This window comes from Anopheles bellator, chromosome 1 (genome assembly GCF_943735745.2).
Source record: "Anopheles bellator chromosome 1, idAnoBellAS_SP24_06.2, whole genome shotgun sequence".
Lineage (NCBI taxonomy): Eukaryota > Metazoa > Arthropoda > Insecta > Diptera > Culicidae > Anopheles > Anopheles bellator.
This window is the reverse complement of record NC_071285.1, coordinates 37663663-37689164: the sequence shown is the minus strand read 5'-3', so window position 1 is coordinate 37689164 and position 25502 is coordinate 37663663. Positions and strand designations below refer to the sequence as shown.

Sequence of the window (25502 nt, the reverse complement as noted above, 5' to 3'; positions counted from 1 at the left end):
ATCTACGTTATCTTATCCAGTTTAGAAAATATTTACGACCCAAACAGTCTGAGAATGCTTCGTGATAGAAATTATCATCGACAATTAAAATACAGAGCAATACATTTAAAAGGCGACCCATGGACGGCTACATGTTTTCTATTTAAATCCATTAATCAAACCAACCAACGTTGACACAGTGCAAACTTAGTCATCCGTTGAGCATTGCAACTGGCACCAGTAAGACTGAATCATGAGCCAGGGGGTTAGTAATCCGTTTGCTCACACTTCCCGTAGGACATCCAATCATCATCCATCGACCAACGATGTTCGCAATCGGAAAAGCTAAATTTTCCACTCGTAAAAACATCAAGCGTCGTCGGCTTCGGTGCAACAGTGTAGTGCACGTGTCCACCACCAGTACCAGGAGCCGCGGACCACGGCAGACCTGTGTGATTGATGTGCTGGTTGGTTTCACAACGTAAACACACGTTTACGTTTGTTTATCGGCCGATTGTCGGTCGCTTGAGGTGCTGCATTCATTGGCCCGAACACCGCCGCATAGTTTTTGGCACTCGCCTGGCGATCGCTGAGTCGAAAGAGTGGACCGGGAGCACGAAGGGCTCTGGTGAAAATGAGTGACGAACACACAGTTTTGACAAACGGAAGACAAACGAACGACATCTGACAACATTTTCGGAATAGAGACGGAAAATCATTTAGTACATGGTATATTCTATAGTTAGTAAGCATTTAGTACAAGCTATCAGTTCAAAACCAAGGTTATAAGATTTAGTAAAATGATTATTGTGTAAGTACGTTAGGAGAGGAAAACAATTTGGAAAACTCGATGACATTTAAACCTAAATTAGTTTGAATATTGTAGTTTGACTATTGAGTACTCGTTTCGATGAGTTTTGAAAACGATCGCTAGCTGCAAAGGAAACCCGTTTTCCCAGCGTGCGAGTGCTGCATCCCAACAACGCGATGCGACCGAGCGATGATCGTGTCACTCACCCCGCAATGAGTGTCGCTGGCGGAGTCACATTGCACACACCGTGATCCTCGCCTCCGAAACAAGCGCACGATCGCGCACACACCCCATCAGCACCATAGTCACAGAAAAAAAACACTCACACTAAGGCGCGATGTGTGGGAAATTTAGTACATCGGCCCAGCCGAGAGAGTGACCAGCCGTCGCGATTAAAATAAATATTTGATTTTTCCTCCGCGAATGACCGAGGGTGGATTCCGGGGGTGGGATGGCGGTGTGGACGGTGGCGGTCAACACCAGCCCCACTCGACGGACATTCGGACGGTGGACGAGCAAAAGTGCAACCGCAGATCGACCGGAGAGTCGAAGCTGGTCGAACGGCAAAAACTCGGCCCCGGTTGGCCCGTGCACGGAATTCGAGGTGGACGGAAGAAAAGTGGAAAACTTGCCCCGTCGGGACTAGAGGTGTGCGTTCGTGTGAGCGTGAGTTGTGATCATTAAGCACTGGAAGTTGGAAAAACAATCCTTTTCGGTGGCCACTAGCCGACAGCCGTTGGGAACGATCGTCGTCGTGTTCTGGGCTGGGCCAGACACTGTCCTAGCTCTGCGTGTGATATAATAAGCGCCTGTGGAAGCGCTGATCGGGAGCTCGGAGTGATATTTTTACTGTCGCCGTTGTTCGCTGCGCCACTTTCACTGCGAGACCACCTTACTAAACTCGCCACAGGGACCGTTTTGCGTGAAAAAAGTGACACAATCACCGTGTTGTGATAAAAAAGTGGTACGAAAAATATCACAAGACATTCTTCTGGTGTCTGGTTCGGTTCGTCCGTGAACGAATACTTTGGACGGCAAGATGAGCCCGAAACCGCACGATTTTCTGGTCACCCTGAGGCGTCCTTCGCCCCACGTCCAGTGGGGTATCAGGCTCGTCGGGGGTACCGATCTGAACGCGCCACTCATCATCACACGGGTACGTACGGGTCGCCTGCCAATAGAGAACCGGTCGGATTCGATTTTCCCACCTTCTGGGACCATTCCCCGAGCTCAGGAAAATTGTGTCTCGCGCACAAACCCCATAAACAACAATGCCAAGTTTGCACAACACGGCAGGACGGTCGAACGTCCAACGACGGGATCCGAACCGATGGCGGTAAAGATCAGCCATCCCGTTCGGCGTTGGTTGCCAAACGAATGGTTTCTAGTGCCGATCTGAAGCGGGACACATTTGTACAGCAACAAGCCAGGAATAAAGACGACGAAGAGAGATTTTTTATGCCGCCCAACGTTTGATTGCCGTGTCCGAGAATGCTTCGAAGAAAAATAATAACACCGAAATGAAACATAACCTCGACCTACCGTTTTGAGTGGTCCGGCCGCGAGTCCTGTCGACAAACAACGGGGCGGCACGTGGTAGGAGAGCAACGTGTTGCATCACACTACCGTGAGCCGTGATTTATGGTCCGTTTGGTTGCACAAATTTTTGCCTTGAACGGCTGAAAAACCAGTGCGCAATTTCCGAGTGACCCCGGCAACAAACTGTACGATACGGCGCAAGCCAGATGCTGTGAAATTTGCGGCCCGTTGCTGCTCAGGCTGTGGTGATAATAAATTTGATCCTTTTTTGCACTCTCTGGTGACACTGTTTTGATAACATGTGCACGCGGGAAGAAAGATTGATCGATTTAGGGTGAGACAGTTCACGCGAAGCACTTACATTTGTTTGTAAACCAAACAACACTCGATCCAGTTTTGAGTAGGTTTATGTTTCTTCATCGGTTTTCGTGTTGACGAGACATGAATCAGAGATTTTGGCCTCTCTTGACCAATTCGCAAACGATTAGTGATTATTACGACTCCAACATCGAAAAAAATTCAGAAAGCTGTGGACTAACCGTTCGGGTAGATTGTGAAATCACTGCCAAACAATTACCAAACATTCGAAGGAGCTGAATAGCCTTTCCTAACGGTGGGAATGTCCTTGGATACATTTTCACGTTGGAAGACGCTCGAGGCACAGAAAGTCATGGTCAGCGTAAATCAAATGTCACTGCTAAAAACATTGATCAAACATTCTATGGGCGTTAATTAACGGTCAAATGTAGAATAGAGTTTTTAAATCTGTCCCACTTAAAAGGCTTCTGCGTTTAATGGTACCAGCAATATTAATATATTAATGGCACTTCCAACTAAACCACTCGAAACTGCTCGAATTGCTTATTTTTCTGCCAATGCCATCCAAATGTACTATAAATGTATAATGATGTTCCTGTTCTAATCATTTGCTCGCTCGGAACACTTTTTGCGTTGCTTCCGTCTGGTTTACTTCCGCTGGCGGGCGGGCGAAATAAAGCATCCTCTCTCAATCAAGAATCGTAACGATCGGCCACCAGCAAAGTGCAACAATCTTTGATCGTTTAATCACTTCCTCTCGCAAAGGGAAAATCCGCATAAACAAACCTCGTTTCGTTTCTAAAGGCGAACCAAGGGGGTGGCATCGGCTGCACCGCGCTCTACCGCCTTGGTTTGCTTCCGTTTCCCGCGGCCGGACCGAGGAAACGACCGTGACGCACTCTACAGTCGACGCATTCTTGGCAGCGACAGTCGATTTCCCTATCAGTCGCAGCGACCGGTGAAGCCGCGACGCCGTACATTAGCGCAAAGAAAACCTTCTATTTTTCGCCACTGCGTCCACTGCTTCCTCACCTTCCGGTTCGCCCCAAATGACGCCGATCGATACATATTCGTCGTAAACATTGCACTCACGGCGCGGCACTGCGGGCCCGTCTACGCGAGACATGTTGAGTATATTTTTAAGGCGGTTGCTTTCTATTTTCTCGGCCCCACCGGCTCCGAACAAATTGCCCATGAGTACCCCCATTTATTCTTATTATTTTTTGTCAACATGGATCCGTGTGTTTGTGTGGCTAAAAAGTGCAGAAAGACGCATGATGAATTTCGTACTAATATTGCCGAGTGATCAACCTTCAACGCCACTGAGGCTTGTTACGCGAGCGCAATGGGGTGTCCCACTAGAATTGACGCAGGCACCGGCGCATCCTCGGGTGGTTCCGTAACGCAACGTAGATCCGGCCGGGTCACGGGATATAACAGCTCATCGCCTCACTAATAATTGGGTTAACTAATTAAAATTGACAGAGAACACCGTGACAAGTGACGAGCAGCTTCGCTTCGCGAACGCAACGTGAACTTGTGAATGTAAAAAAAGTATTTGCAAACCAAGATGCACAAACATTTGTTATTGTTTTGGGGTCCTTTCCGAGCATGAGAGCTGCAAACTGTTGTCCTATTCGGTTTGTGTAACTCTTTTACCTTATTCCATTTCAATAAAAATCAGTCGCAAGTCTTTGAAATAGATTATTCATGATATGTGCTTGTTAAATTTTGGCACAACTTTGCGACAATACCACATCATGATTCGATTAAATAACATTTCGATTTCGTTTGCATAATCTTTCGACTTGAGAGTTTAAGGACATTTTAAAGAAAAAGGATACATAGCTTTGTGTGCGAATGTACGGAATGAGACCCAAGTCTACAAAGCTGCCTTCTGCGTGATAACCAATGACCGAACAGTAACGAGAAGGTTTGCCAAGTCTTCCTACCAAGGGCGCCTGATTTGATTATGCTTAGGAACTTGAAACTTCCCAAGATTCCTGTCGCTTGTGGCTTACCTTTTTTGTCGGATCATAAAAATGGAATCGCTCCAATGACGAACCGAAACTGCAAATTGCCGGTCGTAAAAAAGTGCTGATCCACTGATTCAATTCCCTTATCTAATTTTCTTTCAGTGCTAATTTATGCATAAGGAAAACTTTATCCTTCCCGGGCGCCGGCCGGCATCCTGCCGAGCATGCCGGTTCCACTTTTTCGATCTCATTTCGATGTACACCCAAGATAGTGAACTTCTTGACTCACGCCACGGCTCCGGACCGAACCGAAAACGGGCCAAGAAAGTCCTTTTCGCAAGGCTTCGGTCGGTCCGCTTCTCCGGTTGTAGTATAATTTATGATCAAAGTATTTTCTTCCAACGCTTCTCGCATTGCGCTCTCCGGGTCGATTCGGGTTGGAGAAAAAGATAAGACTCGAAAGAAAATTACACCAGACATTCGCCCATTCCGGCGGCTTTTCTTAGGAACACCGGAACGCCCGACGAGAACCACGGGGCACCGGGAGCGGCGGCAGACACGGGGAGACTTTTTCTTCAGCTTTATCGAGGCAAAACTTTGTCGTCGTCGTCGACGTCGCCAATTTTCTTTTATGGGCCCGACCCCGCCGTCCCCGCCATCCCCGTCCGCAGCCTGGCTGAGGTTGGGTCTGAAAGAAAGCACACGAAAAACTCCGACAGCACACCGCAACGGGTACCGGGAGTTTCAAGTGCACACGGCACATGGCCCGGGTGTCCTTGCCGCACCTACCGAGCCGGAGCCATTTTTAATTAATGCGAAAATCTTAATTAGATTTTCATTTATATTAAATTTCTAGATAATTTATTATTTTAATCTTGCGAAACGGCACTAAGCAGGCACCAAACAAAAGGCGCACACGCCGCTCCTTGGGCTGAAACACCTCAAGACGCACCACCCTCCGTTTCAGGGCCATCCAATCGTAACCCTGACCGGTGCGCACGGCGTAGGATGCTGGTTTAGAACTCCCGGGCCGCAAGGATCGGGCATCGGGTCGTCGAAAGGTTTGATAAAACCTCCGCCACCGAACAGCCCGGGCTTTGATTTCGGGTTGGGACGATGATAGTTAAATATTTGAATACGGCACCCTCCGAGCCGGGGAAGGGCTTCGTAGAAATACACGACACACAATTTGGAAAAATATGTCCTTCGTGCTCCTTCGTGGTGGAGGCCACAAGACGCTCGCTGAGATGCTGAGATTTTTCACCCGACCACCCAACACACACACCGACACACAAGGACGACGACCGGCACGCAAATGATTGAGCTAACTTTGTCAACGTCTCGGGCGGGCGGGCGGTCTTGTGGGGCCCTGAGCCACACCCAATTTTTCAACCATCAACAAACGCGGCTCGCGGTACCAGGACGCTGGTGCCCGGGAGGGGTTGGCTTTACTGGGTAAAAGGACACCCTTACTGCGTTTCATTAGCGCTGCCGGGAACGGGTATTTGCCAAACGTGCTCGTACCCTCCGTCGATGGGACGACCGTCCCGATTGGAGGATGTTATGAAAAAGGCTATATAAAACGGCGCCAAGCAACGCCTTTGTACGCGTGTATGTGTGTGGAATCTTTTACCGTTTGCAGGATGTGACGATCCTAATCCTTTCGCCCGTCGACCGTCACATCAAACGTTCGCTTCACGCGTCAATCCTGTCGAAGGCTCATCAGTAATCAGTAGACCCCGCTATCGCCCATCATAATGGCCGGCAAAAGGCAATTACACGTTCTGCGTTAGGCAACAGGAGCCATCCTGCTCAAGGTGGTCCGAGTGCTGGAAATAGTAATAATATTTTGATGAAGGTATATCATAAAAAGACTGCTCCCGCAAAAAGGATTATCGGCGGTAAGACAAAGGATGCCGGCCAATAAATGGATGACAGGCCTCGAGGGATCCTGTGCGCCTGTGTGGGTTCGATTTTCTTTAGGTTTTATAATCTGAATCCCCAAGTTCGCAATCTCCTATAGTACCTATCAAAGAGCTATTCATTCGAAGTAATAATCTTTTCGATATTTAGTATGGCTGGACCGTTCCGATAATGTTGAGTTAATCTGACAGTGTCTTAGTTCTTCAACTGTCAGGAATTTTTCGTGTATATCTTTAGATGACAGATTATACAATAGATAGAGAATTAGCGTATTCAAGAAATATCTATAAAGGTCGTAGACAAACCAACGCAAGGAAACATTTTCTGACAACAGTTAAAGTATCATTGATAATATCTCAAACATCACTATCATCATCACCAATAATTATGGATATCATATTTCAATAACAATGAAATGTATTTAGTAAACATGAAACAAATAAACATTTTTGCGAGAGTAGACAGGATTTTTTATAACTTCTATTAGGTCTAGGAGTTCATTCGTGCGGTTTTGCAATGGATGGCGTTAATCACTAAATATAACAAATATTTTTTTAATGAAATATGTGTCCGATAGCTACTATCATTACGCACCTAACGCAGTATAGATTATTTGGTCAAAGTGTAAACAACACCGGTTGTAAGCATTTGAACTTGTCAAGTTTTGTTCCTGGAAGAGTTTTCATTACTGCTTGCATGGCGAAAAAGGGAATTCTCATAAATTTATTGAAGGACAATCCCGTTAACAACATTTAATGTATTTGAAGCAAAGTTTTGGCCATAAAACGACGAGAATGAGGAAAAAGACAGAATAAGTTGATTTTTCGAAATGACAAAACTCGGCCAAAATCCCAAAACCGGTCAAAACCTATCTCAAAAATGTCGGATGGGAACTGTTTTCCCCGCTGTTTTCACCAGATGTAGCTCTTTCGGACTAGTATTTGTTCCGTTACAAGAGTGACGATTTGGCAACACAGCGGTTCACTGTTCAGACATTCAATAACTGAACAATACAAATTACCTGTTTCGATAGTGCTTTCAATGAAAAATTATTTGATGTAATCGAGCGAAAGACGGCTGTGACTGTTGCAACACTTTAATAAGAAGAAAATGATCATAATTTGACATCATGATTTTTTAATAAATTTCCTTTAAAGTTTGAACAAAGAAGGTATTATTACTTAAATGTTTGGAAACCTTAGAACTTAACAATGCGTTACGGGACCTTCAAACATTGTATTAAAAGAACGACATGATTTTCAATTTCACTCTCGAGTTAACGGTTATTTCTTTGGAAAACCAGTCATCGGGAAAACGTGAGTCATCAATCCGATTCCAAACTGTCCAATGTGCTTCAAAGAAATTCACATCAAATACCGAAATCTTTGTGAAACATTTTTCCCACAAAAACTTTAAGAACTCGTTTTTGATGAGAAAACCTTCCTTACAAAACGTGAGCTCGAGCTGGCCACGATCCGAATTGGGTCGATTCGGTGTGTTCCCGAAAAAATCCTGTTTCCGTTCCGTATCCTAAAACGGGAACGTTATCCTTCGACTCCGGTAGGATGACACCCGACGGACTGCTGACCGATTGAATGTTTCTTCAGGAGTCAAGAAACTGGAATTGGAAGCAACTTGTAGTGTGGGAAAACAACAACGGCACCGCGTCTTAAGGCCAGACCCCTTATCCCCTTCCACTGACTATCTGTCGCCCTTCGTTCTCACTCCGTCTTCAGGTACAAGTGAACAGTCCGGCCCAGGCGGAACTGCTCCGGGGTGATATTATTACCAAAATTGACCAGTACGATGCACGCGACCTCACGCACAACGACGCCCAGAACATGTTCCGTAATGCCGGCAACCAGATGAGGGTAACGGTGCGCCGCGACGACAAGGTCGCCCTCCACCAGAGCGCCCATCCGGTCAACGGGAATCCGGTTCCGCCGGCCAGCTATGCCCAGCCGTATCAGCCCTACGTGGACGCAGTAGCTCCGACCCCAGCGGCTCCGGCTCCAGTCCCAGCCTTCCAGCCTTCCAAGCCGCAGCCACATCAGAACTTCCCACCACCGGACCCGGCCCAACTCCTGCCGACGTAAGTCCGCCGTAATCGCGCGTCCCCCGATTACGACTTCCGAATTCGCTTATGATTCGAGTTTTTGTTTTTGGCTTTTAGAATCTCGTCTCCGTTGCCACACGGCCCACAGTCGTATGCCGCGGCTCTGGAGCATCCTCTGGAGACGCTGCCCCACACCGTCTTCCCAGGAGTGGACGCATCCGGCGCGTATCATCTGCCCAAGCAACCGTACCCTCCGCCGGCTCCCATCGGGCTGAACGATGCCAGCGAAGCGATTGCCAATCAGGTAAGTGGTGGTGGAGCTGGTCCTCGCTCCTTTCGGGACATTCTCGAACGCACCCCATTCGCTTGACTAACCTTCGCCGAACATCTTCACCGTAACCGCTAACCGGAGAAGCAATACTATGTGAAGTACGGTGCACACTAACGGTTCCTAACACGGTTCCATCCGACTGCCAATTGTTGCCCTCAGGCTTGATTTTTAAAAGATGGCTAGAGCAATTTATACAATTGTACTAACATTCTGTAATTGGGGTTGTAAAAAGTACTTCACAACATTGGTTTCATTGGATTGGTTTTATAGATCTGCTTAAACGTTTGCCATTTTCTAAGGGACACCACACAGCCCCTAACAAAGTGCGTAACAATATGGAGGTTTATATGCAAGTTAATGTCGAAACAGAACTTAAAAAAACACATGAAACATTAAGGTTTCAATGAAATATTATTTTTATCATAAAGTTTGTACTTTGCTATTATCAGGAAAACACAATAACGTTTAGCTGGCCGTCTCGGAATCTATGACAGCAGTCGATCATGACAAGATAACTTTCGATGACTATTTTTCACATTGCGTGTACTACCTCGGTCATAACTTTGCGAATGTTATTGTTGCAAATACTCCAAAGAGGCAAACTTGTCAGCATAAACACGATCTTTTGCGAAACCCCACAAGAAAAAGTCTAACGGTGTGAAATCGCACGATCTTGGTGACCAATTGACATCACCCAAACGCGAAATTGTAAGACAATAGTTTCGCGTTTAGAGTAAACGCGAAAGTTTTAATCATTTTAATAAGTTGTTCTGCTATTACCCGATTCATTTTCTAAAATGGCAGACGGTCAATAAAAGTTTGAAATTTCGCTTGACAGATATATTCGAAAACTGTGATATGCCCCAGTGAAACTATAAAATGACTATTCATAGTGTTCAATGACTGTTGCTTGGCTTAAAAATTAATAATACTGTACCAAATATATGCCAAATCTGTCCGTTTAAAATGGGTTAAACCATATCAGGCACTCCATTTCTAATCCAAAGGGGAGAATTTCACACCAGCTGGTTTCCTATTACATTTCAGTATATAATTGAAGACATAAACAATTTCGTTGGCAATTGGAATACTACGTTATATGAAAATAATTATAGTTCGTTTGAAGATTTCATTTGTAATTTAAGCACATTTGTGAGGAGCACAAGTGAAGAAAAAGTGCTATAATCATTTCTAAGTTTAAAACCTAAACCCTACCTGTCCTAATCCTGGTTTTTACTCTTATTTTACTCTTGTTTTTATTAAATCCTTGATATCACTTAACATTATACCAGTGTCGTGATAGGAGTTAACGTCAGTCTTGGTCAGTCTTGATATTTTTTTCTTTGGTATTCTGCCGGGATAAGTGATTATTCTTCTTATCCAGCAATTACTACAACCCTGTCTGCAACAGAGCTCTGCTACTTACTGTAACAACGCGGTTTTTACATTGATTTCCTATTTGATTAATAATTTAAGCCTTAATTAATCATCTGCAGACCACTGAATCATCGGTTTATTTGCGAAAAACGCCATTCATCAACGTGAGTGCTTGAGAAAGCCACTGAAAAGTTCACATTGAACCAAGAACCTCATTTACCTATTTATTTACATTGTGAATATTAAATAAAAAATAATAATCTAATTGAGACCTACAGCGACTGGGTCTTATAATATATTATAGAATAGTGCAAGGTCCCCAGTTAAATTTAATGCAAAATAGTTTCCTCAACATTCGTTCAACATACTGCGCATATGAAATGGAAAAACTTTTGCAGCTCCCGCGTAGTTTATCAACTCTCCTGTATACCCAAGAGATGCTGCTCTCCGCTCGAAATGCTATAGTTTATGGCGGTGCGCGAATCTTTCGGGAAAATTTTAAATTACTTTCTCGCCCACCAACCCACGGAACTTGCGCTTCGTTCCGCGCACGGAAAACCGTGAAGTTCGGAAGTGAATGCCATGAGTAATGGCGGCAGGTACGGCAGCGAAGCATGCGAGAAGCATTTTAATATCAACGGAACCCCGTGTCGGGGGGATGAAAGACTCACACTGCCTCAGGCATTTTCCGTGCCCCGTTTCGCGAACATGCGCGGACGCCACTTTGCTCCCCGCAAGACAAGGGGTTCCCTTTTTCCACCCAAAAACACTTGGCAACTCGGCGGAAAAACTTCAGCACAAGACGGTTGCGGCGCACTGTGCCCAAAAACCCCGCACTGAAACCCGAAGCCCGTGAAGGATGCTTTCATGAATAAATTAAATTTGCTTCTCCGGAGCCCATTAGCTCCCCGAGGCACCGCGGATGCCGCTTCGACAACAAGCAGCGCAAGGCACGCACAGCCACCACCACGCCTGGCTGCGGTCGGGAAAGTGACAATCTGGCTGACGATGAGTTAGCGAAGGAAGGGTTGCCACGCTTCACATCTTCCGATGTGATGGGTTCGCAAAGGGTTCCTCATCTCAAGGAACACGCCGAGAGAACAGAGAAGACGGGTCGTTTGGCTCGTGCCTCGTGTTCCAGCAGCTCGCGTGTCGCTAACGATTGTCAACCTGTGACACATTCCTCCCTTCTGCCTCGAGAAAAAGAGAGGAGCATGTGCCAGGCACGCGAAGCATCGTCTCTGCTTCTCCTCGCTTGCCAGCATCCCTTCTCAATGTTCACCCCTTTCGAACAAGACCATTAAGACGCTCCCTTCGACCGAATAGAAAATGGCGCCGAGACGACGAAGCTCAAGGATGTAGCGTTGATGGTTTTTCCTGTTCTGCGGTAATATTAGGCATTTCCCGATAGACAACTATCAAAACTTACATTAATGTGTTACAGTCACGTCTTGTAAAAAATATATTGCCGTCATTTAGTGTCTCGCAGGACGTCGAAGCTATTTTTCTTTGCATTGAGTTTTGGCAGCGTCCAAGGATAGTAAAAATATGAGCAAGGGGGTAGACTTGCGGGATGCGCTTGCGGGAAGATTTGGCACGTCCTTCAGAGATTGTAACATGCCTGAACTAGATTGATAAATTGATAATACAAATTGAAAGCGTACTGTGTGGTCTGCCCGTTTTGGGAGGGTGAACATTCGTTATTTGTTGGGCTTAGATTAGATATGATGACGAGGTTTTAGTTATATTGTATAATATTACTATATTATTATACTAGATTATACTAGTCAAAATCGCACCTTCCATTATCGGGACTCCACCACGAATGCATATCTGGATTAAAGATTTTTGGCTCATAAATATTTACCATCTTCGTTTGCCGCGTGCACCATCAATCTTCAACGCCGCCACGTACCTCTAATCCTTCGCTAAGTATTCCATTAATCGAAAACTTGCTGGCAGAACCGCACACCCAACGGGCCCGTCGGGTACCGCGTCAACCTGCTCGACGGTACTCGCAGTAGCAAAACTAATTATTTTCGAATACATTATTGCTACGCGAGAGCTAAAATAATTACCAAGCACCCTTGGCTTCGGTGGAGTAAGTAAATCTTGGTTCCGACTAAAACGTACGCCATTGCGAGGCTGCGTCACCATTTTCTCAACCCGTATGAAGATACACCCTACTAAATACTTCCAACCGCCGCCAGAAAAGATCTCAACCGTGGATCACGTGGAGTGGGCTCATGTTAAAACCTCGCGCCCGCGACAATGGAGCGCGAGAAGGAGCGAAAATGAAGATTGAAGTCTCGGCGAATCCACTCCGGCGACTTTACGAAAGTTAAAATTTATTCAATTTATCCAGTCTTTCACCGGCGGCAGTAGCGCGTTATTAGGCGACTGGCAAGGAAACACCATCACACTCTGTCTTGCTCCGGAATTCCACCATTATGTGCTCGGTATTCTTTTGGAAGGTATTTTCGTGCAGATTTGTGCAGAATTAAATTTCTTTCAAAACCATCACCGCAGCTTTGCCGATGCTCAAGAACAATGTTGTTGTTTTCCGCGAGCACTTACAAAACTTCTAATAGCAACCGCGGTAAGAACGCACAACTGGCTTTCAGCAACAGCAGCTGCTGTGTTGAGTGGTTTCGTTGCAATTCCGTGAAGGACTGCGGGAAAATCCGTCGGTCAAACACTACATAGTTGCTTCATGAAATTCTGCACTCCTTCTTTTGTGTGCTGTAAACCACTTGTGAATAACACGTAGTTCTCACAGAATGTACACTGTAATATCAAAACGTGAGCTTGTCCATCGTAAAATGCTTAAATGAACCATCTCTAAATAATTTGTTATGCGATGTCAACAACCTCATAAATTACTCCGCCACGAATAGCAAACGTGGCCAGGAAGATACAAAATTCTTTTGGACAAGTGTAGAAACAAACTTTGCCAGTGTGCGACGAGAAGTTTTCATTCGAGCAGTTGCGGTGCTGGAAAAGCTGAAGCACTCAAATAGCATACATTCAGGCGCTGGATAGCGGTGCGATGTAGTTTTCTGGATGTTTCGCGGTTTGAGAAATCAAAATAACTCCTCGGTTCCGCAGGGAACTAGCACTTCGTTCCCGAAGATCTACTAATCTCCTTCGGGGAAGAATAACCGAATTCTTCCGATTCCACTAATAATAAAGAAACAATCAGTAATTATACTACTCAACGTTAGAGCACCTTCCTAACTAAGTTACTACGTTTTTAACAAGCTTGCCACTCCAATGAGCAAGTGATCGAAAATATGTTTATGGTTTTGTTTTCGCCGTGTTTTGAAGTCAACATTAGTTTGTCACCATAAGCATAATCGAGTTTATCGACGTAAACAAAAACAATCTAACCTTGAAATGGCTCTATCGATTCACGGTCACCGGTTTCCTGTGACTTGGCAGAAGTAGCATCAGTGGAGCGCACGCTACAACTCTATGACGTCGCCCAAACGTAGTCAAGGGCATTTAGATGTGCCCGAACCCGGCACGGACAGTGTGGACCGGCCGGCCAGTGTTCCCACCGGATGTGGCGTTTCACGCGCTTGGTCCGACGGGAAACTCTAGATCGTACCGAGACGAAGACGAGCAATCTCAAACCCGGGGGCCGGTGCCAACCGACTAAGAGTGCACCCCAAAAATAGCCACCCAGAAGCAGGGGTGAGTTCACAGGGTAGAAGCGAAAGTGAAGCCTCAATCTGCCGCCCTTGCAGAGCGAAGGGAACCGAACCGGGAGATACTGGCAGGCGCCATCCCCCGAATTCGTCACACGTTGCAAAATCAAGTTCAACTTCGACTCCGGTCCGCTTCGCACCTGGTCAGCTGGGACTGGCTTCGGGGCTCACCTGGGAAAAACCTTCCCTTTCACCGGTCACCGGACCGGCTGACCCGGCGCTATGACCTAACCGAACGGTAGACGTATCATCATCCTCAACATTCCGAGCACCGTGCCAGACGACATATTCGGGGCAAACACAAATGTCGGCCTTCTCGGAGTCTACCTTATCTCGACAAATATTTGTATGTATGTGGGAGAGAGCTATAATTTTAGTTGCTAACCCTCATGCTTCGGCATGGTTTGCGTCCCCTGCCTCATCCACGGTTGTGGTCACCTCGGCCACATGGTCAACTAAAAATAATTTCTCGACCATTCGGAATGAATGAGGTCACGCGCAAAAGTCCTCGTCCTCGGCGGTGACGACCAACACCGCCTTGATGATGGTGGATTTTAATATGATTTTCTTTTCGACCGTTGTTTTTGCGCACCGAACAGAGAACCGATTTAATAAAAAAAGGCAGTCCTTCGCAGTACGAACGGCACAATTAAACCAATTTTATTTACTACGACCGTACACCGCTACAAGGTAACCTTCACACGGTTCTGTGCCTCAACAACTTGCCGGTCGCTTTACTTTGAAGCTGGAATAATGCACCCATTTCACCACGCAACGCTGGTGAAATGGCTCTCCGTCTGAGAAATTGCAATCATTTCTTTTCGAAAGCCCTGTCGTGGGATGATTAATTTCTGCGATTGGCATCCTTCCAGACAACTTGGGAGGCCAACAACGGTATAAAACATTTGCGCTGCTCAGAAAGGGTGTGTTGCAGCGCTGTAAAAATGTGATATTTGGAAAGAACCAAGTCTGGTAGATGGTAGATGTTGTCGCATTCAAATGTTAATGTGATTATAGACACTATGTCGGAAGGAATTTTCTAAGAAGAAGGGTTTTTAGAAAAATGAACGGTTTTTTAAATATAGCTGAACTCTTTATAATGAAGTCCAAACGTTCTTTTTTTTGGGGGTGACATTAATCAAGACCGCCGTTTCAATTCGGTCCCTGGATAGCAGGCACGAATCCAGAACGGAAGCGAGGGCTAGCTAACCCCGAGCACCAACCGCAAGATCAAATCGATCAACAAACCACAAATCTCGCTCCTACCGAAACATCGCCCGTTCCAGGTCCAAGTCTAATCCGCCCGAAAAAGGGCCATACTTTTCACGCGGCTCAAAACCCGGTTCCAGCTAGGCGGGAGCCAAAAGGGGAAAAATCAGGGCAGGCGGTCGGTTCGAGATACGTAAACAAAGTTGATCACTCACGGTGGCCAAGGCGTCGTGATGCTCGAAGAAGTTACATTTCTTCTTCGTAAACGGTACGGGCCGTTTTTCGTTCACTCTCGTTCGTTGGTTCGGGTCTGACTTCTCACTCGATCGGCCGTCTCACTTTCGCCACCTTTCACACACGAGCGCAAGCAACGCAAGTGTGTACATGGGGCGAATCCTTGGAGGGTCGAGGAAAACACACAGACCCCCCAGCCCGATCCGACCGATCGTGGTGTTGGGGGGAGGGCCGATCGTCGTTTTCCCTTTTGGAAAACGAAAAACCACCGCCATCGTTGGTCAGTTGCTCGCGAGAACCGTCCGCCGATACCAGTGATCATTCGATCGTGGCCAGTGGAAAACCGTTTTTCCACCCAACCGCTGCTTAGTGCTCAGTATCCGCCCGCTTAGTGGCCAACGGCATTGTTGTTGTTGATCCGTTCGGCATCCGTGCTACGGATTTCTGCTTTAATAATTTCGAACGAATTCGAGTTCACAAGTTGCCTAGCCAAGTGTTGCCAAGTGCGTGCGTGCGTGAACGTGTCCGAGCAAACATGGCCGCCACTTATCAGTACCGTGGTTCGCCAGCGTTCATTCATTTCGCGCATCGGAATGAAAACTACGACGAAGCCCAAATCTCGTACCAAGTAAGATCCTGGCCAGATTGGCCCGTTTACTGAGTGGTGGATGCAGCTGATCATGGATCATGGAACACGGTGTGGAGTGAATGCGTGTGTTTGTGAATCGAATGTGGATCCTTCCAACGTCGAGATCATTAAAAAGATTATGCTTCGCACTAGTTCAAGCCGTGAAAGCCGAGGGGCATGACTCGCTTGACCTCGAGCCAACCTCACCTCAAGGTTAACGATGACGCAGATTGTCGATTGGACAAGGATCGGAAGCGAACGAACGTAAATTAAACACTCCTAGGGTCCGTAGTGTCGAGAGTTTTCTGGAAAATTATGTAGCGTTGCTCTTGTTGAAACTCATCAATCAGAGAACTTGAACAAAATCAGTTAAGAAGACGATAAAGTTGTCAAGAATCGCCCAGCGCACACTTTTGGGGCGCCATCGTAAACTGTGAACATCATTCCCGTGCGAAAAAACGTAGGAAAAAATCCCACATTCTTGACCATCGGATGTTGGTGGCAATGTTGGTTTTTTTTGCTTTTCAGTCACCACTTTTCGGCACCCCTCAGGGTTGGATCCCTGACGCCCGTGGGGTTGGTTGGTGATAAATCATACGTTCGCACGATTTTGCGAGCGGACTTGAGTGCAGTTGGCTTGAGCAGGGATTGGCAGGGCAACCCACCCAGTGGCGCGGTGGTTGCACGAAAGCGCGCCAGTATGTTCAGTTTCTAAAAATAAGGTTGTGTCCGCTGCGGCGTCCTCCAGCGTCCGGGACCGTGGTTTGCAGCGGAACATTTGCCAGATCTTCGCTCACCGTGGTTTATCGACAGCGACGGCGTGGCCTTTTTATTTCGCTCCGTACGATGTTTCACCCACGGGAAGCGCAACCTAATGGCACTGGATAACGGGCGAAGGTACCCGGGTTTGCGTCAATCCCGTCGGTTATGTAACATCAACAACGAGGAAAACTAAGACACGCTGCGGAATCGTATGGACATGACCAACACAGAATCGGAATATTTTGAGAGGGTAAAAAAAATGTCGCAATTTGTAACCACTTCGATTGAAGAATTTTGTTAATACGTTGACGTGTTTTGCACGCATTTTCTACATTCATCTTAAAACATTGGGACGACATATTTAGTGATGTTTGGGCACTCTCAATACAGGGTGCCGTAATCACGATAGGAGATATTTCAATGTTGGGTAACTCCACCGTTTTTAAGTTGGTTTTTGGCAAACGAACAAGATTTATTTAGGGTGTAGAATACCGTTTATTGATAATTTGAACAGTATTCAATATCGTTCAAATGAACGCCTCCATTAGAAACACAAAAAGCGGTCCTGTTTTGGGCATTTTTCATTTTCAGTATTTGACCACATTTCGGACGTAATAACAGCAATTTCCCCCGTGATGTTGGCTTTCAGTTCTTCGATGATCTTCGCTAGACTGGCATAAACCTTACTCTTCAAACGACCCCACAGAAAGAAGTCAGAAGAAATTCGGCAACAATAAGCAAGCACAGTTTTCACAGTTTTCACTGTTGAACAATTATTTTCAACGTAGAGCGCTAATATTTCAGAACCTGGCTGATTTTACAAAATCAACTAACAAGTGGCGGAGTTATTGAACATTCTTATTCACGTACAGAACAATGTTATAAGTTAACATGGAAATTTTAGTTCTGAGAAAATCTGTCTGATCTTATCTTAGCAGCATATTTAATAAGTTAAAAAGTTAATGCCGTTTTGATCTGGTGAAAACTGTTGTGTTGATCCAGTTGATATACAAATACCATCCCAAATTCTATAAATGTTATCAAATCGAAGGAAAACAAGTTTTATCCGGCCACCTGCTGCTCGTTTCGCGCTCACCCCACGGTGACATTGACATAGATTTTTCGAGAAAAATAGAACCTTTTCCCGAGGTCACGGATGGATTAGCCCATGGTGGTCGGTGACGGTCAGTGCGCCCAAAAATAAACTTCATTCACTTTTAAGGGCAAACCTTTGGCACAAACGAGGTCCGACACGTGTGTCGCGATGGTGCTTTAGTACTTCATTTTTCATAAGCAATTGCGCGAAACGTTGGCAACATCCTATCGGCCGCACTGTCCCTTTCGATCTCGGTTTGTGCGATCGCGGTCCGCTGCCAGCTGTCAAAACAACCACATGGCCACACCGAATCAGTGCGGGGAAACGATTTCTCGTCTTGCAATCCCAAACTGTTTACCCGAAGAATGAAAACTCGTTCCGTTGGCTTCTGGCGATGGACGGTTTGGCAATTACAGCCCAGCTACAAGCAGCTGGTGTCCGTGAGCGGATGGACCACGAGCATATCGGCTTCGGCTGACAGAGTCCCACCGAAAACGGGGGGGCCATTTTGAATCGTGAAAACCACTAAAAAACGCCCGCTTAGCATGGCACTAACACTGGGAGCCTGTGAGGGCAATTAAAGTGATTCGAGCTTTGGAAACGCATGAAATGGTTCACAAACACAGCACCACGCACCGGAGGACGGGTTCCGGGCCATTGTTTCTTCGCCACTTTTTAATGTTTTTGCGTGCGGTTTCTCTCTCTCTCTCTCTCTATCCTTTTCTCCCTTTTTCTCTCGATCTCTCTCCTCATTCCAGCCGTACCGTACCACGCCTCTCGTCCTGCCCGGTGCCAAAGTACCGAAGAAGGATACGCTCCCGACAGAGTCTTACCTCAGACACCATCCGAACCCGGCCATGCGTGCCCCGCCGGCCCATGACTACACAGACACACTGATGAAACAGAAGGTACAGCAGCAGTGGCGCTAGCGGAGAGTCTGACCCCGACCCCCCAAAAAGAAAAACCGGTCCCCGAAATCCCCGTCCAATCCAGTCCAGTGTCTCCTACACAACAACGCGTAGTAAATGTGGGTTCCCCCGCCGGAGCCGCAGGACGCCTGTCAGACCAGCACTTAGTTTGTTCCGTGGGCCCGAATCCCACGAATCCTTCAAACGTAACCGATCCGCCGGGGGGCCCTCCTATTAATGTGTCCGTCAAATACAATAAATGCAGAGCCTAGCAGAGTAGAGCGGGCCTTTAATGTGCCCCCGAACGCCCGTCGAACGCACTCAGCAATGATCGATTTCTCTATTTCTTACTTTCTTTCTGCCATATCTCATCATATCGATATCGTGACTTTCGTGACACCCAAAAAATGAACCCAATTTATTGTGTGTTCAAACCAATAAACACTCAAACCGATAATGATGCACCAATCATCGTATGTCACATTGGGACATTGTTTTCCCCGTTTTACTTCACACGAAATTCGAAACACCACGAAACACTCACAAACCCAAACCCAAACCGAACCGAAACCATCTCGAACCCATCTCCATTCACCGAAAATCCATGCAGCTCGCTGAAACCGTGATTCATCGAGTGATTGGCGATGAGCCACCGACCGGTCCGAAGGTGTTTGTCCATTTCTTTTTCTAGCGTTCTGCTGCCTACGTAACACTACTTTCCCTACGTTTCCTCTGTGTGTGTTTTCTATCTGTTACTGTGTGCGTTAGTGTGTTCTCGTTTCTGCTATTGCTCCTGGATTGGTTTTCCGAAACGATACAGCAAAAACCAAGCGCTTCCTTCTGGCCTCTTCGCAGGACAAGACACAGGACACACTGCGTTGTTGGTGGAATCCTGCAGGGATTGTACCACAAGGACCCTTTATCCTCGATCTACTACTATTTCTGCAATCTTTTCTCTTCCATCTTCTAGCCATTGATTTGTGTTACCAGTTCGTTTGTTGAGTTCGTTATGTTTCTCTTCCCCTATTCTATTGTTTCTGTTCAATCTGCTGATTGATTTTATTTCACCACCTGGTTTTACCTGTTTTCTGTTTTTTTCCCTCAACCTCGCACAGCTTACGTTTCGTTTTCCAAGCCAAGTTCGTTCTTTGCGTTTTTACGCATCGTAGCACCAAACTTCCAATTTAAAGCTCAAACAAACTTCGTTCCACAGGTCGTTCACAAGCAATTCAACTCACCGATCGGTTTGTACTCGGACAGCAACATCGAGAACACCCTCAGACAGAGCGCTCCACAGCAGACACAAACCGTTCCGTAAGTATCCGAGCAGCGCCACCGCACGCCGGTCATCAATTCGATCCCTTTCTTTGCGATTTTCAATCATACAATGATCGTTCCTGGAGACCGATTCGAGCCGGAGGATCGTGAAGTATCAGGCGTCTCCATCAAGCACACGTGGGCTGACAAAATAACTTTTAGTACAAACTATGAAATAGAATTAAAAATCAGAGTCCTTTAGATTCCACTCATTTAGCTAAACCCATACTTGATTCATTTGTGGAGGAGTCTCTCTCTGAGCCCATAAGTTAAGTTTCTTAGTTCGAATGGACCGAATGCAATTCTTTCGCAACCTTCTTCTCTTTGACCCGGTTCTTATGAAAATTTATAAATTTTTCTATGCACACGATTAGATCGAACGGATACACCAATCGTCATCGGCCAACGAAAATTGAAGGGTAACGCACCTGTTGTAGTATAGAGCTGTGGTTTGGATCGTGGCACTGCCGTTGTTCGTTTGTGCTGCTTCGCTTGTGCCTGTCGCTTCGTTTCCGGAATTGCATTGCACTGACACTAGGCTCCGCCATTCGGGCACCACGACAAAGGACCCGTCCCTGGTTTCTGGTGATGCTTTGCAGCTGCCATTTTGTGCACTTTTTCTCTTGTCCGACTAGACAGCACTAGTAACCGCCTTTGCTTTGCCTTGCCGGGCTCCAAACATTCCCAAACCTCTCCTCTATACTGTCGAGGGGCGCGCAATACCGCTATGTCCGCACGCAAAATTAATCGCTTTCGATGTAATCACGCCACGTAAAAGAAAGTATAAAACGGAAACGGTGTTTCGTCGTCGTCGTTGTTGTGTTGTGCGGCGCGAACGCACTCCGAAGGGTCCCTGATGCGTCGCGTAGGCATTGGAAAAATTTATAAACCGAATCGAAATCCCTCAAACCTACCTTACAAATCACCAACGTGGGTCCCGTTGTGGGTCCCAACACTGGTCGGATCGGAATGGCTACCAAACCATAAAATGCAGCCTCGCACTTCTTGTTTCTAGAATATTCATCGATCTGTCCTTCCTGAGGCAAAAGCAAAAGATTCTGGACGAGCAGCGGCGCCTGGAGCAGGAGCGGCAGCAGACGAAACAGTATCCCTTCCCATCGTACGCCCCACCGGCATCGGTATCTCGCCAGCAAGCCCAAAGTCCCCCGCCGGTACCGCCACTGCCGGAAGCGTACCAACCGCACAACCTGCACCGTTCAGCGCAGTGATCCACCGTCAACAGCACAACAGAGCTCAGAAAAAAACTACATTTACTGATTGGACCCGCCTTTTGCCCGCCTTTGAATGTCCTTTGAAAACTTTAAAATGCCGTTCCCGTTCTAGTTAATTCAATTACGCGACTCCCAGTTCCGTTTGCTAACGATTTTTGTTTGGCTCGTTGTTATGTCTGACAAGTGGAGTGATACTTAAATTAATTGATTACCGAGAGGACCGAAAACCGGAGAACCGAAACTCTCGTTTTGACGTTCTACCGATCCCGTTGTCTATCTGGGACCTGTCTATGTGTGATAATTGTTTAAAAATATTCAACTTGTTAAGTTTGGACCAATTTATCGTTAAATATCCTATTGAGAGCAATTAGAATGAGGTAGAGACAAATTTACTATTTTTGATTATACACGCAGCAAAAGTAAGTGTTGTCCTCGCTGTTAATTGAAATCTATGACAAACTTCGAAGGAACCGAACATAAATTAAAAGTATCAACATGAATCTTCTACTTAACCTAATGGGGCCAAAGTTCCGCTTTGGGGTGCAAGCATCCCAAAAAGAGAAGCACAGGGCTAACCGTGGCTTTCAACATGCAGCGAGGAAAACGCGTTTGTGACTTTCGTTGCAACGTTTTCCTATACTGTTTTTATCTAGCTGTTACGAGATTTTGATATTTACACATATTTCTATGTTACTTTCCGGAATTTATGCCCCTGTTATTTGATATTGTTGATTCATTTATTGTTTACCCCAAAAATTGGGACTACTAACGTGAGTGTGTTTTCCGTTGTGCCGTTTGTATGTTATTTGCGTACTGGAAGTCAAGAAATAAACCACACAAAGCGCCTAAGACGTTCGGTCGGGTGTGTTTGTGTTCGTGCATGTAACATCCCCGGAGGGAGATTTTGAGCATTAAACTAACAAAGTGTCGTTCTTTTCTCTCTTCTCTCCATTCGTCTGTTCGGTTTCGGTACCACCGACCGACCGACCGAACCCGTTGTCGTTCACCGATGCAAAATACCCATGTTCTATTTGTGACACCCGTTGGTGGTTTTGGGCGCGTCCATCCGTCGTCCATTTGGATGTAAATTTTTTTGAACGGCACTTTGCGCCGCTTCAACAAAATAAAACAACACCCGAACACTGGTCCACAACGGACACATCGCCACAACAACAACACTCACATCAACTGCTTCACCGATGGCCAAAAATAAAACATCACTTCCATTTTGGCGTCCGCACGATCGGTCGGTGGGGTTGTTGGACAAACGGGTCCCGGCCAATAGCTACAAGAAAACCGTCGTCTTTGATCCGTGCAAGAGCGAAACGTACCGTGCACTGCAGGAGGGCGGCGGCGGAGAGGGTCTGCAGGAGGTGCCGAACCCGATTCAGCCGAAAACCTTCCACGCGAACCGTCTGGTGCCAGGAAAGGTGGGTACAGAGCCAGGGCGATATTGTTCCTTTCTCATCCTTCTTATTATTATTCTTCTCTTCTTATCGGCCATCCTTCGACAGAAACCGAACGCCTACACGCCAGCACCCCAGCCGGAATTCGCGTACCGGGTCAACTCGATGGGAGAGCCGAACGAGAAGATCCACCAGAGTGGATCCTTCAAGCGTTTGATGCTGCACGTTATGAGCGAGATGGACTAGGCCGTTGTTGACGGCATCGAGTTTGAATTTATCGTTTTAGACTATTTCGTTCCCCGTTAGTGGCTGCCCACCTAGTGGGGGGCTCTTCGTTTCTTCTCCGTCATTTACCTCCGCTACTAACACGAAAGGGTGCCTCGTTTTGCCACCTCGTTCCGCTTGTAAGTTCTTTTCTGAACGCATCCTTACCCACGGGCTAGTGTAAATAAGCAGGTCCTTGGTCCCTCGTGGTTTCTTCACCCTGTGCCTGTGTTCCGATGTGCACACGTTTTGGTTTTCGTTCCTCGTCCCCCCCAGACCAACCTTACACACGTTCCTCTCTCCCCGCAGTAATCTCTAATTTCGTCTAATCATATATTTGTACTGCGATTGTATATTCGACGGGGCCACCAGTTGGCCGGCGATCGGCGATGCGCGCGAGTGTATGTCTAGTCAAACCGTGTGCGTGCGTGTTGCGTGCTTCCGGTTCGGTTCTTCAGGGTCCCCCACCGGGGTCCCTGTGGCTTCCGCTTCCGGCAGCGGCAACAGAGTAATTCACATGCATACATGTCATAGTCAATAGCCAACAATTGTTTTAGTGAACGTTTTTTTAGCAACACAAACCACTCGCCAGCAAACGCTCGCCTCACTCACACAAACCAACGACAGATGGCATAATTTACATAATTACATAATTTCACCGCAAATATCGAGCTTCGAAGTTTTTACGAGTTGAACGTTTGTTGAGCAGGAGCTACAACGGTTAGGTGCGATTGTTATGTATCGTTATCGGTATGTTTTTGTTCACCCGCCTTCATGCCCGTATTCGCCCGGCGAAGGAATTGAGCGGCGATTCCCGGCGCGATGGATGGCACAGGAAGGGATTAACTGGATTAACTAGTAGCGTGGCTTCGTTAAGAGATTGATCTATTTATTACACAATATATGTACAGTGATACCACGAACCGATTTGATCGAGAATATGCAGAATAAAGATGAAACTACCATAAAACTATGCTGTTCCACACACTTTGCTCAGCGCAAAACTGCTCAATTCCGAAACACATTGGTTTTCTTTTCTTTCAATTACTCGAAGATGCTTTTGAATAATTTTCTGTAACTTATAGCGAAACGAAAATGACAAAAAAGCAATTTATGAAGAAACGTTTTAATTAAATTTTACCAAATAACACCTTCGAAAACATCGATAGAATCATAATCGAGGATTGACCGATTGCTCGATCGACGATTCGATTTGCTGCACACAACATATCATTATTTTGGAAGTAATCTCTTCGTCCATTCCACCATTCTTGTAATGTGTTTCCCGTCAAACTCATTTTACAATTTTCCGCTAAAGCGGGAGTAGTAAAAGCGGGAAAAATCTCAAATTTGAATGTTTAGTCATTGCGTGCAACATTTCGTACAAAACGGTCGGAGAAAAGTGCTTGAATTCTGCTCGAATCATACTCGAATAGTAGTGTTCCACGCAAGGGAAAGAGGTTTTCTCTTTCAAGCAACACGTGAGTTAATTCGTAACGAACTAGGTTAATTATAAATTCTCAATTGTGTTTATTATTAGTCCAGCAATCGGTAGAGTGGTCAGCTTCACGTAGGGCTCTGTAAAAATGAATTTTCGAAACCAGCAAAATGCTCCACAATTTACGTCATGCAGAACCACTGCGTTTATTTTTAGTATATCTTGAAGCTCGTTTATATAGACAGAAAATATACAAAATGCTGGAATTTTTTTATCACTGGATTGCGTCAATTTTTAGTTTATGAGAGGAGGATTTGTGATAATAAAGATGCACAAACACACAGATTCTATACACAATGAAGGAGCGTTTTGTTTGATTGTGGAAGCTTTGATGGGATTACTATGGCCAGATTACTATCGAAAGTCAAAATAAAAGCTATCATCATCAGTAATGTTAGGGTAATAAAACGTATGAGTCAGGCACCGTTAAATACGTACGAACCTAGACACAAATTATCGTCACCACTTGAACTTGATAACCTTGCGTGTCTACATAATGTGCGTTAAATTTTATTCTAATTTCAGGTTGCTTTAAAACCAAACGAAAGTATCCTGCTTTGTTTTATGCGACATAAGGATCAAAGGTATCCACCAAACGATAGAATAAATATATTAATGTAAAACAATGAACATTTTACAACTCGAATGTCATGCTCGAGCTTAGCGCGAGATTCAAGCCGACTTTCAAACTGGTTTCAACTTCAAGAACGATTGCCTAAACGTTATCACTTATCGGAACCTCACAGCCCAGACAAAGCCGCTTGAGAGTATGCGTACCTTGCGTACAGTTTGGCCCTTAACGCATTCTTCCGTTACTTGTTTAGCTCCTTATCACGCCGTGGTGAAACCACCGTGCTCACGTCTCACTGACCATCTCACTATCAACAATGAGTAACTGATTTGCTCTCGCGTTCTAGTGGTTCCATTC

The 25502-nt window shown here is 46.0% G+C and overlaps 1 protein-coding gene across 9 annotated transcripts; it reads left to right on the top strand.

The window, feature by feature from the left end:
• Positions 1-1304: 1304 nt before the first annotated feature.
• LOC131206106 (uncharacterized) lies at positions 1305-24040 on the top strand. 9 transcript variants are annotated; one of them, XM_058198503.1, is made up of 9 exons: positions 1305-1946; positions 8283-8638; positions 8720-8906; positions 18708-18857; positions 19468-19524; positions 20071-20171; positions 20549-20593; positions 22692-22836; positions 22921-24040. In XM_058198503.1, exons 1-9 carry the CDS (start codon positions 1830-1832, stop codon positions 23056-23058), a joined length of 1296 nt encoding a protein of 431 aa, XP_058054486.1. In that variant the 5' UTR covers positions 1305-1829; the 3' UTR covers positions 23059-24040. The 9 variants fall into 9 exon arrangements, with proteins under 9 accessions (XP_058054486.1, XP_058054488.1, XP_058054487.1 ...); XM_058198505.1 differs by lacking the exon at positions 19468-19524; XM_058198504.1 differs by lacking the exon at positions 20549-20593.
• Positions 24041-25502: the final 1462 nt, after the last annotated feature.